The following is a 14,889-nucleotide window of genomic DNA, read 5'->3' as shown; positions in this document are numbered from 1 at the left end:
TCAAATAGAGGGACATGTAAGAAAACGTTTTCATCCATATATGGACGAAAACGATAGCAAAAGGGGACCGACGACAGCCTCATGTAGGCACGACCCCCTGGCTCTGGCAAAAATGAATTAAGCGTAAAGAATCAAATCATATGGATCTCGGGATCCATATGGGAACGGCGTGGTTTAAATCTGGATCTGGGATGTCATCGATGACGGCACTCGTCGATGACATATCTATGACGTATGACTCAAAGTTTCAGCCCAATCTGAGCCCCATTGATTTCCATTATATTTATATTAAATATTTTAAAAAGTATAAAACATAGGTGTGGTCCACTCAAGTGTGCACAAGAAATCGGTCCAGCGGTTTGTGAGATTAGCTCCGAATTCCGGACGCACAAAAACACACAGAATGACACTTTGCTAGACGGCTAGCCTCCTAATGCCCCATGGTAAAAATAAACATAGGATATTGTTTTATAGGACTACAAACCGTTGCACTACAAACCGTTGCACTCTATAGAGTGTCTATTATCACCATACTTAACTAATTCTGCAATTTCAGTTGTAGACATGTACTACTGGGATATTTTTGATTGTACTACATGCTCCAAACGGCTCGTAGATCTGCCATTTTCAGCGATGTTCTCCTCAGAATATTGATGCTAGGGTTCGTGTGGTTAATGTAATATGGATCTGGGACACAGCACTAGTTATTGGTGATGCAAGTCTGTTTAAAAAACAATTCGGCATGCCATTCTAGGGCTGCAACTATCAATAATTTAATTGCAGATAAAATCTTGATCAATTAGTTTTTTTTATTAATCGAGAATTGCTGTTTTTTTTTTATGTTTTAAAAATAATAATAATTTAATGACTCGATTAACCACTATTTTAAAGTTGAGTTTTTTTTTTGTTGCAATGTTTCAAAACGTTTTGCCTATAATGTCATGCCCTAAGGGATCGATTATTAATCAATTATTTCATAAAATTATAGTTTTAAAATATATATATTATCGATTAAATCGGTTAGTTCGATTAACTGTCGCACCCCTATGCCATTCTCATGGATTAAAGTTCCCAGTCACTACGACTGATTTCAGTCATTTGGATTCCATAGAAGTCAGCATGTATTTTATGGTATTATTTTATGCACCGAAAAGTTTCAGATTGAAAGAGTATCTGAAGTGGTCAAACTAGCAATACAATACATGTTCAATCTTCCAGAAAACCCTCTTGGTCTCGGATATTTCATAAAAGCAAAGGTTAGAAAGCCTAATTATGCCGTTTCTTCCACTGGTTGGCTGTGTGGCTACTCAAAACATCATAAGTTTACATAATTGTGCTATTTCTGGTTTATGTAACACAGAGCTAGTGTGTGTGTGGGAGGGTCTCTTTTCACACTGTTTCATAAATCACAAATTAGGACTTGGCCTAACAAAATATTTTCAGTCATGATATTTTATTTGAATTGAATCCATGCATTGTCATCGCAGCTGGCCGTGTAGAAGAAAAGGAAGACGGGGCAGCGTTGGCCGGGGCGGAGGAGCTGTTCGGCACCACTTCAGAGAGCGACACCTCCACCTTCCATGGCTTTGAGGAGGACGAGCTGGAAGAGCCCTCCGTCAACCGCAACGGCATCTCCACCCGACACAGATAGAGAAGAACCTTCTAGATTAAATTTCTTTTTTTTTTAGTTTTTTTTGTGGATAACCTCTGGCAAAAATCTGCTGCTTCTTTTTCCAATGTTTTTTTTGTTTGTTTGCAGAAAGCACAAAGCGATGATTTCACGACAGAAATGCAAGTGTTATTTTATCTACTGAACGTTGTTGAATAATTTATGAACATTTTTTTTATATATTGACTTTGAAGGCAACGACTGACTGTCGGTGTTTCTCGACAAATGTCTTTGCTCTCCTTGTGAAACAGAAGAAATCGTTTCTTTTTTTGTTTTGTGTTTTTTGCCCACTGGAGCCGATAGAGCAAATATACGTTATGAACAAAAAAACAACCTGAAAAAAATCAACAAAAAAAAAACACTGGAACATATACGTGGAAAGCAATTTTCCATTTCCCGGTTTTTGGATCAATTGCCGGCGAAAATGAAATTTTGAATAATTTATCTGAAATGGAAAGACATGAGCGATGAGCTTGGAAGATGATTGAAAGTCATTACAGACGCCTCCAGGCTCATGTGTGTGTGTCTCTGAATCATTAGTCAATGTGACTAGGAAGGATTCCTCCTCTGCTCTAGCTGTGGATTACGCTCGTCATGAAAATGAAGGAACCCAATGTCTGGACTTCCACAGGCCACCCCAAAAAATATTTTTTTTGGAAATGAAGAAGACTATAAACCTTAACATGTATGGAAACACTGGTTAGGTGAAAGGTAAGCAGCAGCGGTACACTTCCTACAGTAGCTCTGTAACAGTTTCATTTCCTGTTGAAATCGTTAATTTTCCTTTCGTTTTTTTTTGCTGTTGTAGTCGTCACTACTACAGTAAGTACTTCAAAAAGTGCTGATAGTTTTGAGTGGTGACGTGGCTGTTTTCCCCCCCAAGTGGATCACTGTTGCACAGTTGTCAGGTGATCCCAACACAGATACGGCATACTTTGGCTTTGCAAAACCAAAATGATCTCAACTCCTCTCTCTTCGAGACATGCAAGTCCAATTGAGAAATTTAAGAATAAACAAAAAGAACTCTGCCCATTACTTCTCTTCTATTTAAATCGAAAATGTATTATTTTTTAATTTATTTTACTTTTTATTTTTATGTGTGTGTATGTGTGTGTGTGTGTGTGTGTGTGGGGGGGGGGGGTCATAACCTAGATTTGCAGCCCTCAACAAGCTGAAACGCCTGTCAGTCTAAGCCATATTGTCTGTGTTCCACTAGGAGCACCCAGCACCATGCCATGTGGGCCCAAAGATGGGAGTTGCCCCTGAAGACAAGGGTTAGAAACCCCAGAACTGATGAGCCTTCTTGCTCTCCCTCAACTGGGCCCAAAGAAACTTGACTGAAAATGGATGTGTAGCCATCCACCACCCCCTCATAAGCCCTTTGGATCACTGACGCAACTGGCACCCTTTTCAGAACACACGGTATAATATCGATCACCTCGGAAATATTTGAAATGCGAGTGTGGATCTGTCTTCATTTTATCTTTCCCCCCACACTGTGCTGGAGCTCTCCTGAACTGTGGGAACACTAGAGGGCACACATTTTGGTGCGTGTGTGTGTGTATGTGTGTGCGTGTGCGTGCTCATGGAGGTCCGTTGTAACCCAGTTGGCCTGGACCAGCCATCTCCCACTCTGTCACTGTGTCTGCTGAGTGATCTAATGTTGACACTAATAACAAGTCATCATCACTGTGCCAGCCTGCCATCCTGCACTGGAAACCAGCTCTTGACAGCCGTGGACCCTTCAACACGCTGAGCTCTTGACGCCTGATTTATACTTGGACGCATGCTGGAGGACACCAAAAATAGCGCTGCAACGTGTTGTGAGCTTGTAGATCTGCTGTTTTTTTTTTGGTGCATGACATGGTGCACGGCCAAGTATAAATCGGGCATGACTCTCAAGCCATAGAGATGGTGCTCAGTTCATCCACTGATCCGAGCAGACCTCTGGACTACTGTATTAACCACTTAAGCCCTATGTACTTCGTCATACGACGAATAACAAAAATAGCTGACCTACAAGCTCTGCTATTTTCGCTACTTTTGAAAAATAATAATAATTTTTACATTTTAAAAAATGGGACAGCTTTAGAACATTTTAGACCTGCCCGGGTTAATGTGGTTTTAAAAAAACTCAGCCCGCTGCCCTCTCCTCTTTCCCTTTTTAATTATCTCTCACTCATCCGTTTCCCTGTCCCATTATGAATCGGGTCACAATAATTTAGCTTGCATTCACGTCTTCTCTCCGCTGTACGATATTTCTATGTTTTCAAAGTGTTTGAAAAGACAGGGTCGCTTGATGATATTTGTATGATTCTGACATCTTTTGTTTTTCTTGGGGTTTTGTTCAGACTGTATGGATGCCTCTGTCCTGATCAGGTGCATGATAGCCACAACTACTGTCTTTCAGTCACACACACACACACACACAACTGCTGTTGATTGTTCAGCCACTCAGCCCTAAATTCATGTGATTGTACTCGGTTGGCGAGGAGAGCCAATAACACCTCACAAGGATAGCAGGATCCCGTAGTCAGCTCCCATGAGGGAATCGGGATGCTGCAGTTTCATCATCACCGTAACCAATATCCCTTGCTGTAGGAAAAGAAAAACGAAAAAAAGAAAGAAAAAAAAAACATTGCAATAACAAGCTTGTACTGCCTGTGTTCTATGTGAAATTTGTATCTGGCATTATACTTTTTTCATTCCAAACATCTGCTATTGCTTTTTGACGATTTCATTTCACTGCTTAGTTTTTTGGACGGGTGTAATGTTGCAAAGTTGGGAATGTCTTTTCCTCTTTTTCTTTTTTTTTCTCTCAAAGCGTCAATGTTGCATAATTTGTACACATACAGTACAGAAGCAAATCTATAAATAATCTGTGACATTTCATTGCGTGCTTTTAGAAGGCCTAATTGCTTTTATGAAGTTTAGGGGTGCTTGAAGTACTGTATCAAAAAGCCTTTTAGGTTCGTTTATAAGTTGCACTTAACTCGTAGAGTTGTAAGTCCTTCCATGTGATTCATTTGTTGAGGGTGTGTAACGGAATCGTCGCTCCATTTAGGAAGAGAACCTTAGAATCCAATGGGAGAGAGGGGAACGTATACCATTACCAGTGGTTCTCAAGCGTGTTAATTTCCAGGACCCCCACGACTCTTTGAGGGTGTAAACCCCCTCAATGAACTCTGAGGGTCCCTGGGCCCCACTTGGAGAACCACTGCCATTACATATCGTCTTTGTCGGGTGGAAACCTCATATGTCCAAAACTGTTGCTTTTCAGGATTCAAATTCATAACTAGCAAAAGTAGCAGATCTACAAGCTCTTTTGAGCTTGTGGATCTGCTACTTTTGATGTTTTTGTGTGACGCTGTAGTATGATCAAGTAGGGCATTAATTTACGAAAAAACTCAAAAGTTGAAATATGGAGATAAGGGGTTTCTGCCAGACAGCGACGATATGAATGGTAACTTGCATAAATGCTCCTGCATTCATACCATCTTTCTTAAAACCCAGTTCCCTCAGGGAACATCAACCGTTTATATTCTCTCGAAAGAAACATGACAAAAAGGCTGATCTACAAGCTCCTAACGCGTCACTTTGTACTGTAGGTCGGGGGTATTTTCGATCTAGTCTTCTCTGTATCAATTCAATCTGGGTCTTGGCATCATGGGTAACATTAACATTCTTACGTCCCCAAAGTCATGTCATTAAAGTGAAAGCATGTGTCATGTATCATAGTCTTCTAAATGTTAAACTTTTATGAACAGGTCTAGTCGGGGACAATTCTGAACAAAAAGTAAAAACAAAACACCGCTCCTCATGCAAAGTCAGTGATGTTAGTGCTTTGAGACAAAACGTCACCAATTATGTTATAGCCTGTATACCTCGTTGAAGACACAGCAATAGACCCTGCAACTCTCTGTCACATCTCCCAGAGACAGAGGGGGAGAATCGGGGTGGGAATGGAGCCAAGAGGAGATGAAATGGACATGAGTGGGTGTTGGTTTCACCTTCCGCTGTACATACAAGTCCAAATGGAGAGAATGAAGTCTTTGTTTGTTAAACTATTTTTATTGTTCTGAAAAAAATAAAGAATGAATCTTTGACCTGTTAATGACGATGCCTTTTGGGTTATTTTTTTTTGTGGGGAAAGCACCTGGGCCGTGGAAGTGGAGATGATGACCAGACAAAAAAGAAAAGTTAGATTTACAAAATAAACTGAACAAATCAGAAAGCACATTCCTTTGTTAGTTTATTTCTGACGATACAAAAATACGTTATGCAGCAAACCGGCTTATGCTTGTCTTAACCACATACCTTATTTTCTGCCTAAACCAAACCCTATGCATTGTAATACTTATGTGCGATAATATCCCTAAGAGGATTGGCCTATAAGAATATTTTTAAGTTGAATGAATACATGTGATGAATATGGAATGATAAAACTGAACTAAATCTTAGAGGAAAGGGAATAAAAACAACTCATTTACTGCCAATAACGCATATATGCGTTCTATAGATGGGTTTCCGCGCGACGTCATCACAGAGCAGAGTGTGCAATCTGCGCATGCGGGAGGTAGAACGACCCGGAAGTGCCATTCACTCTATTGTTATTTTCGGGATTTAGATAGGCATAATGCTGCTATTATAGGCATAATAGGCATAATGCTGCTATTATATACAGACAGATCCAACTTCCGACAAATCATTTTTATTGAGTAAAGAAGATATTACAAACTGCATCATTTAATCTACTTTCATTAAACCCGGTGAAGACCATTTATTTTATCAATGTACAATGGCCAGAGCTGCTGCGGGTAATAGCGCCCTCTACAGGCTCTTCCCTCCACTGCGCGCGCATCATCCTCTCATGTTTACAAACGGGAAACCCATCTATTGAATCCATCACTTGCCTGCCAATAACGCATAAATGCGTTCTATTGAAAAAAGAAAAAAAAATTTTTTTTTACTTTTTTTTTAAAAATTTGACCCAAAGACCAAGGAGATATGATTTTTCGAAGATCTAGACTCCTATCCACTTCCTTGTTAACTTAAAACTTAAAAATTCTGTATCTCGGCTCCTGAGTACTTTTTGTTTTTCAATTAAAAATCTCTGGCAGCCAAAAGCTAAAAATCTGAAATAACTCTGGCAGCTGGTGAGTAAAACATCATTCAAAAATATATTTTAATGCCCTCAATAAATGCATCGGATCCATATGGACCAGAATTATCTTGTGAGTGTCTAAGGATTTTATGAGTGCATATGCAGACATTTATCATGAGCAAAAGTCTATTAAATCTGGTGGTGCAAGGTATTCTTTCGGCCACAAGGTGGCAATCTTGAGCTTCATTAAAAAGGAGGAAAATGGCCTACATCAGGCTATCTACCTCTGGAAGTAGTTATAGGCCTACATGGGGAAATTGAATTACAAAATCACATACATGATGTAATTCTCACAAAATATGTTCTGATAGTAAAGGGTCTGACGTATATATGGAGAAAATGTTTCAAATCTGTCAAAGCAGAGCAGTGGTGTAAAGTTACTAAGTGCATTTACTCAAGTACTGTACTGTGATTACTTTTTCCACCACTGCTGGCAAGTTGCGGCGACATCAAAGGGAGGCACCTGGCCCCCACAAGCAACCTAGCTGTTTACAATAAACAAGCTTCACGATTGGCTGACTTCTACAATTTGTTTCCTAGCAACGGGAAGCTGATTGGAGCACACGGGGTCACACATGGGTCATCTCTCAGGTCATCCAGGTCTCTGATCCAACTTTACAAATAATGATCACTTTGGAATATATTGCCAGACTACCAGTACACGTTTCCCCGGAGACTGTATGAATTTCTTCTTATTCGGTGACTTTATTCAGTATTGAAGATGTTCTATTATCCTGCCATTCTGAACCGACAGACCGGCTGTTTCTCTACCATCTGGTGAGTCCGTTTTTACACTTAACTTTAGACTGAGAAACTAAGTTAACTAAGTTTCATTTGCCTGTGATAAAACCAGATTTAAATGCCCTCAACAATCAGTCCTGTAGCTGCTACATGTCTCACCCAGACTGCACGTCAACCACTTTAACCCTGGCGTCTATTTGATCAGTTTTAAACATCTTTTAAAAAAGAATCAAGATTTGTCCTTTTTTCACATTTTTTAAGAAATGGGTTACAAGCTCACAATCTCGATGTGATGTGGTGTGAGCTAGACTAGATGTAGCTGTTTTGGATTATCCGAAGTATAAATGAGGACTTGGTTATTAGCCTATAATTATTCTTATTATTTTACATTTATTATAGCATAACGATGCCATTATCAAAAACAGGACAGTCTAACAGAAGAGTAATAATCCGATATTGAAATATTTAGTCGATAATCAAACAAAGTCTACAAGATCAGTTACTAGATCGGCAACATTAATTGATAAACCCAAAAGATAATCATTATATATGAATCTACTGTCTAGACTAGAAGGAGCTTTGTCCTGTTTGGTGCATGCGGATATTGTTCTAAAATGATATGAATCTATGATCACTGTCTGATCAACCAAACCGAATATAGGTTTAGAGCCCAACAAAAAAAAAGAAATTTTGAACAAAAAATGCACTTTAGTAGCCAACGGTACTTGAGTAAATCTACTTAGTTACTTTCTACCACTGCCTATAAAAAATAAGATTTTGAACAAATAATAATAGGCCTATATATCAGGGACCTGATAGTATTATTTGTTCAAAATGTCTAATTAATCTAACTTTGTCCAGTCGACATAGTTCAGGTTTTTTTTTGTGCTTAACCTGATACTTAAAAGCCGCACCTGTCAAAACAGCGGTGCCTTTGAAGGTGTTACAGCAGAACTGGTGACCTATCAAATCCTGTCACTTTTAATGTTCCTTGTGAAAATGACGATAACGGTGGAGGCGGAGCTTCATATAAAGATATGAATATTGCCTTCAGTGGCGTAAAGTAACCAAGTACATTTACTCAAGTACTGTAGGCCTACTTAAGTAGGCTACAATTTTGAGGTATTGTGGATCTGCTACTTTTGATGTTTTTGTGTGAAGCTGTAGTAGGCCTATGATCATCACACATCACAGAGGCAAATATTGTACTTTTACTCCACTATAATTATTTGAAAACTTTTGTTAGCCTACTAGTTACTTTGTAGAGTTTGATGATTATTATTACAAAACATTAACCACTTCGAAAATAGCCGATCTACAGCTCACAATGTGTTGGATCAAGGCATTGTTGCTATTTTCAAAAGATTTTTATACATTTCATACATTTGAAAACTTGTGCAATGGGATATTCTGCATAATTAGTACTTTCTACTTTTGGTACTTTAAGTACATTTTGATGCCAATATACTTTTGTACATTTTCTATTCCGGACTTTTACCTGTAACAGAGTATTTCTACAATGCTGTATTGACACTTTTACTTAAGTAAGAAATGTGAGTAGCCTGCTTTTTCCACCACTGATTGTTTATTAAATTAATTTGGCATATAATGTTTGCCCTTGATGGCGACTAAAGCCCGACAATGACGTTGTTGCCTGCTCACAATGCGCCAGCTTGTAGATCGGCTATTTTCAAATGGCCAAAATGTATATAGGATTGAAGTGGTTAGTGTATGTTTTGTAATAATAATAATACAAATATGCAAAGTATAACGTTTTCAAATAATTGTAGTGGAGTAAAAGTACAATATTTGCCTCTGAGATGAGTAGCAGTAAAATACTCCAGTAAAGTAAAAAAATACCTCAAAATTGTACTTAAGTACAGTACTTGAGTAAATGTACTTAATTACTTTACACCTCACCACTGCTATTTTGAACGTGCTCTTACTGTGACGTCATCTGTCAATCAGTGAGGGGTTGTGTTTGCTGCTACAGTCATTACATGCTGGAAAGAAGGAGATAAGTCCCATTTTTATGATGGAACTTTTTTTCTTTCAAAAACATTTTGAATAGCCTATAAGCTACTAACTTCTACACCACTACAACAGATCTATAAGCATTTACTAACCTCTGAAATGAAGTTGATTCAGGCTAAACAACACTGGAATAAAGATGAAGATGTAAAATTAATCTATGTAATGTAAGATTGCACAACTCATCATCCTCTCCTCTCCTCTCCTCTCCTCTGCTCTCCTCTGCTCTGCTCTCCTCTCCTCTCCTCTCCTCTCCTCTCCTCTCCTCTCCTCTCCTCTCCTCTCCTCTCCTCTCCTCTCCTCTCCTCTGCTCTGCTCTGCCCTCCTCTCCTCTCCTCTCCTCTCCTCTCCTCTCCTCTCCTCTCCTCTCCTCTCCATTCCACTCAGGTTGGTGGCTACAAATGGTAAAAAAGTCAGCAAACGTGAATACCTGAAGGTCAATGTTCCAAGAACTTGGTAAGAAATGAACTGTGTGTCGATGATGACAAAGCCTACTTATTTTGTCTTTCACTTAAAGTTACATCCAATACAAAATACAAGCTATAGATAGTTCTCCAATAGGACATCTTATGGTACACAATTATGCATCCGGCCACTAGATGCCACTAGAGAGTGCGTATTGTCTGCTGTGAAATATCTGTGTCTCTCTGTCTACGCCAAACATGCTATTTTCACTAGTTTGGGTTCCCAGGCAAACATCTTGATTTCTCTTTTGGGTCTTGAGCTAAAAGGTTTGGGAACCACCGCTCTACACTAACACTATACAGACATGAGGTTTTGTTGATGATCATATAATAATAATGCTGATTATCTTTACAGCGATGACCTCATGGACTACATCCTGGTGCGAGTCCCGCCCCCCCGGCCAGAGCTGCCCAGGCCCCGCCTCTCCCTCTACCTGTCCTCACTGCTGCAGTATGGAGTGATCAAGGTGTACCATCACCAGTGTGACACGCTGCTCAGTAAGTAGCCTATAGTGGAACCTCTAGTCACTTACAGCAGTGGTTCTCAGCCTTTTTCATGTCAAGGACCCCCAAAAATGTAAAAAAAAAAAAAATCTGCCAGGGATTTTTCAAATTCTCGGTGCCGCGCTATGAGCTTGTAGATCTGCTATTTTTGAATAGCCAAAGTATAACATTATGGTTAAAGTGGTTAAAATGATTGTGACGCTATATTAACTAATTTAGCTGGGGACCCCCTGATACCCCCCCAAGGACCTCTGGGGGTCCTCAGACCCCCAGAGGGCTTTGAGAACCAAGACTTTATACAAACTTTTTACATGTCAAGGACCCCCAAATGTATATATGTTTGGCCACAGACCCCCATCTGAAAATACTTTGTTTCAGGGAGGGACCCCCATTCAAGATTTGTGCTGTTGAAATGTTTCAAAAATATTCCTAATTTTGAAAGAGTTACAAATAAATAAATAGCAGGTCTACGAGGCTTACCGCTCTATCCAAATGGTTTAGTCACATCAAAGGACATCGCTAGTCAATCATAATCAAGCATAACCATCCATTTTATAGTATGAAAATAAATAACATACCTGCATACAGACAGATCACAATGACCTGCGTCATGTTATTCAGTATAGAGTTGTCAATTGTTGTGGAATTCTGGATCAATCAGCAATCGATGAGGCACATAGGAGTTGAGACAATATTCTAGGTGGTGGTGGTTATGCTTTATGTACATGATATCATGGTCAGAATTACATTAACACTCATGTCAGTGGTACGTACGGTAGTTCTGCCTCGAGCACAGGGCAGAGATCATAGTTATACTGTAGCTGCTTGAAGGACAACTGAACCATAACAAGATAGGCTGTACCAAAACAATAGCTATTAGGCCTAGTGGAGACATTTAGGCTCTTACAAGCTGTCAAATATCATAATGTATTGTAGAAGTATTATAAGTGATGGTATAATATAAAGGTTAGATATAGCAGCCATATCATTTCTTCCTCACAATCCTAAACACTGACAGTATACATTTCCTATGTTTAATTGTGGCATTTAATTGTTGTGAACTGAAATAGTTAGTGCTAATTATTATCATAACCAGCTGTACAGAAACACATCTACTGTTTGACTTTTGACCCGTGTCTCCCTCCCTCCAGAGGACATCCAGGATGTCATCAAGCGTCTGGAAAAGTACCGAGTCAAACCCAACATTGACATGTTTCCTGATCGGTGGGTCTGTCTGTCTGTCTGTCTGTCTGTCTGTCTGTCTGTCTGTCTGTCTGTCTGTCTGTCTGTCTGTCTGTCTGTCTGTCCTACAGAGACTGTCTGTCTGTCTGTCTGTCTGTCTGTCTGTCTGTCTGTCTGTCTGTCTGTCTGTCTGTCTGTCTGTCTGTCTGTCTGTCTGTCTGTCTGTCCTACAGAGACTGTCTGTCTGTCTGTCTGTCTGTCTGTCTGTCTGTCTGTCTGTCTGTCTGTCTGTCTGTCTGTCTGTCTGTCTGTCTGTCTGTCTGTCTGTCTGTCTGTCTGTCTGTCTGTCTGTCTGTCTGTCTGTCTGTCTGTCTGTCTGTCTGCCTGTCTGTCTGTCTGTCTGTCTGTCTGTCTGTCTGTCCTACAGAGACTGTCTGTCTGTCCGTTTATCATTTAGTACCATGTAAGGTTACATTATTAAACTTTAATGCTGTTTATTAAGATGAATGCTAGACAATGAAATGAAATGAAATTTAAAGTGTGTGTGTGTCTCTCCCTCTTTAGAGGTGCTACGTGTTTCCCAGACGCCCTGGCTTTCCTTGAGGACAACGAATGGGCCGTGGACCCTCTGTTTGGACTGATGACTGAGGGCGACGTCTCTTTCCTCAGTCCCTCTACGCTGGCCCGGGTAGGACATAATATGTTCACTGCATCTCAACCGTATTGAGCTCTAGACCACTGGTTCTCAGCCTTTTTCACATCAAGGTCCATTATTTATTCGGCATTTGAGCCACGGACCACCATTTGATTAGATTTAGACTCTCAGACCCAAAACTTTGAATATTTTGTCATCATTGGATAAGACTGGTGGTCTTACGGAACCAAATGGACCCATTTGGTTTCATCTTACGCTCTCAAAGAGTTAAAGATCTATAAGGGTCCATTTGGTTACCAACTCTTCATCATTTAGCTGGGGACCACCTGGAACTCCCTCAAGGACCACTGGTGGTCCCCGGACCACTGGTTGTAAACCACTGCTCTAAGACCACTGGTTCTCAACCTTTTCAGGCCGTGACCCCCCAAAATAATCATATTTGAACCGGGGACCCCCCCACCCTGATAAGCACTCGGAATGTAAGAGTTGAGGCATTACATTTAGTCTGACTCGGTTCCACAGATAAATATCGTGAAAATAGCAGATCTACAAGCTCACAACGCCTTGCGTTGTGAGGCGTTGTGTTTTAGATTGACTATTTTCAAAATGTTTACCTCTTTCTTATATTATTTGACAATTCGGCCAATGTTTGACCAGTTTTTATAGTATAGTTTGTTGATTACTTTTGATTAGCATGTTTCAAACAATACTCAAGGACCAAAAAAAAAAGAATGCGGCGGTATTGCGCATAAAAAATAGCAGATCTATAAGCTCACAACATACTTGACACGGCGTGACACGATGTGAACCATGTTGAAATACTCTGTTAAAAGTAAAGTAAAAGTCCTCATTGTGCAGAATATGCTATTTCACAAGTTTTCAAATGTATAAAAGTCTTTTGAAAATAGCAGATCTACAAGCTCACAATGCTTTGCATCGCGACGCATTGTGAGCTTGTAGATCGGCTATTTTCAAATGGCTGAAATATATATACTGGAGGCCTGAAGTGGTATGTTTTGCTATAATAATCAAAATCTACAAAGTAAGTAACTAAAGTTTTCAAATAATTGTAGTGGAGTAAAAGTACAATATTTGCCTCTGAGATGTAGGGGAGTAGAAGTGAAGGTACTGAAAATTAGAAATACTGCAGTAAAGTAAAAAAAAAAACCTCTGTCTGTCTGTCTGTCTGTCTGTCTGTCTGTCTGTCTGTCTGTCTGTCTGTCTGTCTGTCTGTCTGTCTGTCTGTCTGTCTGTCTGTCTGTCTGTCTGTCTGTCTGTCTGTCTGTCTGTCTGTCTGTCTGTCTGTCTGTCTGTCTGTCTGTCTGTCTGTCTGTCTGTCTGTCTGTCTGTCTGTCAGATGGATGGACAGTTCCATTCTGCTTGGTCTCCAGCAACATCCAGCCCTGGAACACAGGACAGTAAGTACACACACACACCTATGCCACACGCACACACACCGCACGCACGCACGCACACACGCACGCACGCATACATACAGGCACACACCGCACGCATGCACACGCACACACAGACACACACACACACACACACACACACACACACACACACACACACACACACACACACACACACACACACACACACACACACACATGCACGTGCTAGCTGCTACATATTTTGTATTTGTCAAACTCCAGACAATCAGGTGTTTGATTTTTTGATTTGATTTGATTTATTTGAAAAGCCAAAAACCACATGGTCACCGCAGTTCGAGGATAACACAAGAAAGTCCTGAGACTTATTTCCGTTGAGGTCCTCTTACAATTAACAATCAATACGTTAAAAATACAGTACAATACAAAACACATATAACTACCGAAACACTACATAGACACAAGTGACATACACAGTACACATTACACAACAATACAAAACACAAGTAACATTTACAGTACATACATTGATACAAACAATACAAGAACACATGTAACATACACAGTACACAAACAAGTGCTACCTTATCTTTCCTAGTCTAAAGACCCTCTATAGGGGAACCTTTTCTAATAGACATGATTTAGTTTTGTATTTAAAAGTCCTCAGATTGGTTGTCAGTTTGACACTGTTTTCGAGGTCATTCCACTGTGTGGCTCCTATGTAAGTAAATGATTCCCTGCCTACTTTACTTTTAAAAGCCGGATGGCTCACATCTGCTACACTGGCTCTGGTGAAAAAATGGTGTACTTCGCTTCTCTGAGTAAAACATGTCTTTAAAAATATGGGGACCTCGCCATATATTATCTTATGAACCATGGTCAATCTGGCCATGGTTACCCTGGATTCCACTGGGAGCCAGTTGAGTTCTCTAAACTGGATCCTACCTATATGGGATCTGGGTTCTAACCCTAGAATGACCCTGATCAGTCTATTCTGAGCTGACTGTAGCTTTGTTTTGAGGGATTTCATTAAGCCCTCGAACCAAGATGTACATGCAAAATCAAAATGGCACATAATAAGAGAA

General features: G+C 40.0%; 1 protein-coding gene and 1 long non-coding RNA gene across 4 annotated transcripts in view; one reads left to right on the top strand and one right to left on the bottom strand.

Moving 5' to 3' along the window:
- LOC308075312 (zinc finger protein DPF3-like) overlaps window positions 1-5,783 on the top strand; it is a 45,803-nt gene extending 40,020 nt beyond the window's left edge. For 2 of the 3 annotated variants that reach the window (XM_080415109.1, XM_080415108.1), the window contains one exon: window positions 1,488-5,783. In XM_080415109.1, coding sequence (XP_080271235.1) covers window positions 1,488-1,651 — 164 coding nt within the window. In that variant the 3' untranslated portion in view covers window positions 1,652-5,783. The remainder of the gene's footprint in view (window positions 1-1,487) is intronic. The other variant, XR_013932186.1, reaches the window with a different exon arrangement.
- Window positions 5,784-5,904: 121 nt separating this feature from the next.
- LOC308075313 lies at window positions 5,905-6,987 on the bottom strand. Its single transcript, XR_013932187.1, has 2 exons — window positions 6,837-6,987; window positions 5,905-6,158 (listed from the first exon to the last, which is right to left on the bottom strand). It is a non-coding gene; the product is annotated as an uncharacterized lncRNA (long non-coding RNA).
- Window positions 6,988-14,889: the final 7,902 nt, after the last annotated feature.

Source organism: Gymnoscopelus braueri, assembly GCF_963280865.1.
Source record: "Gymnoscopelus braueri genome assembly, chromosome: 19".
NCBI lineage: Eukaryota > Metazoa > Chordata > Actinopteri > Myctophiformes > Myctophidae > Gymnoscopelus > Gymnoscopelus braueri.
This window is presented reverse-complemented; position numbering and strand designations above follow the sequence as displayed.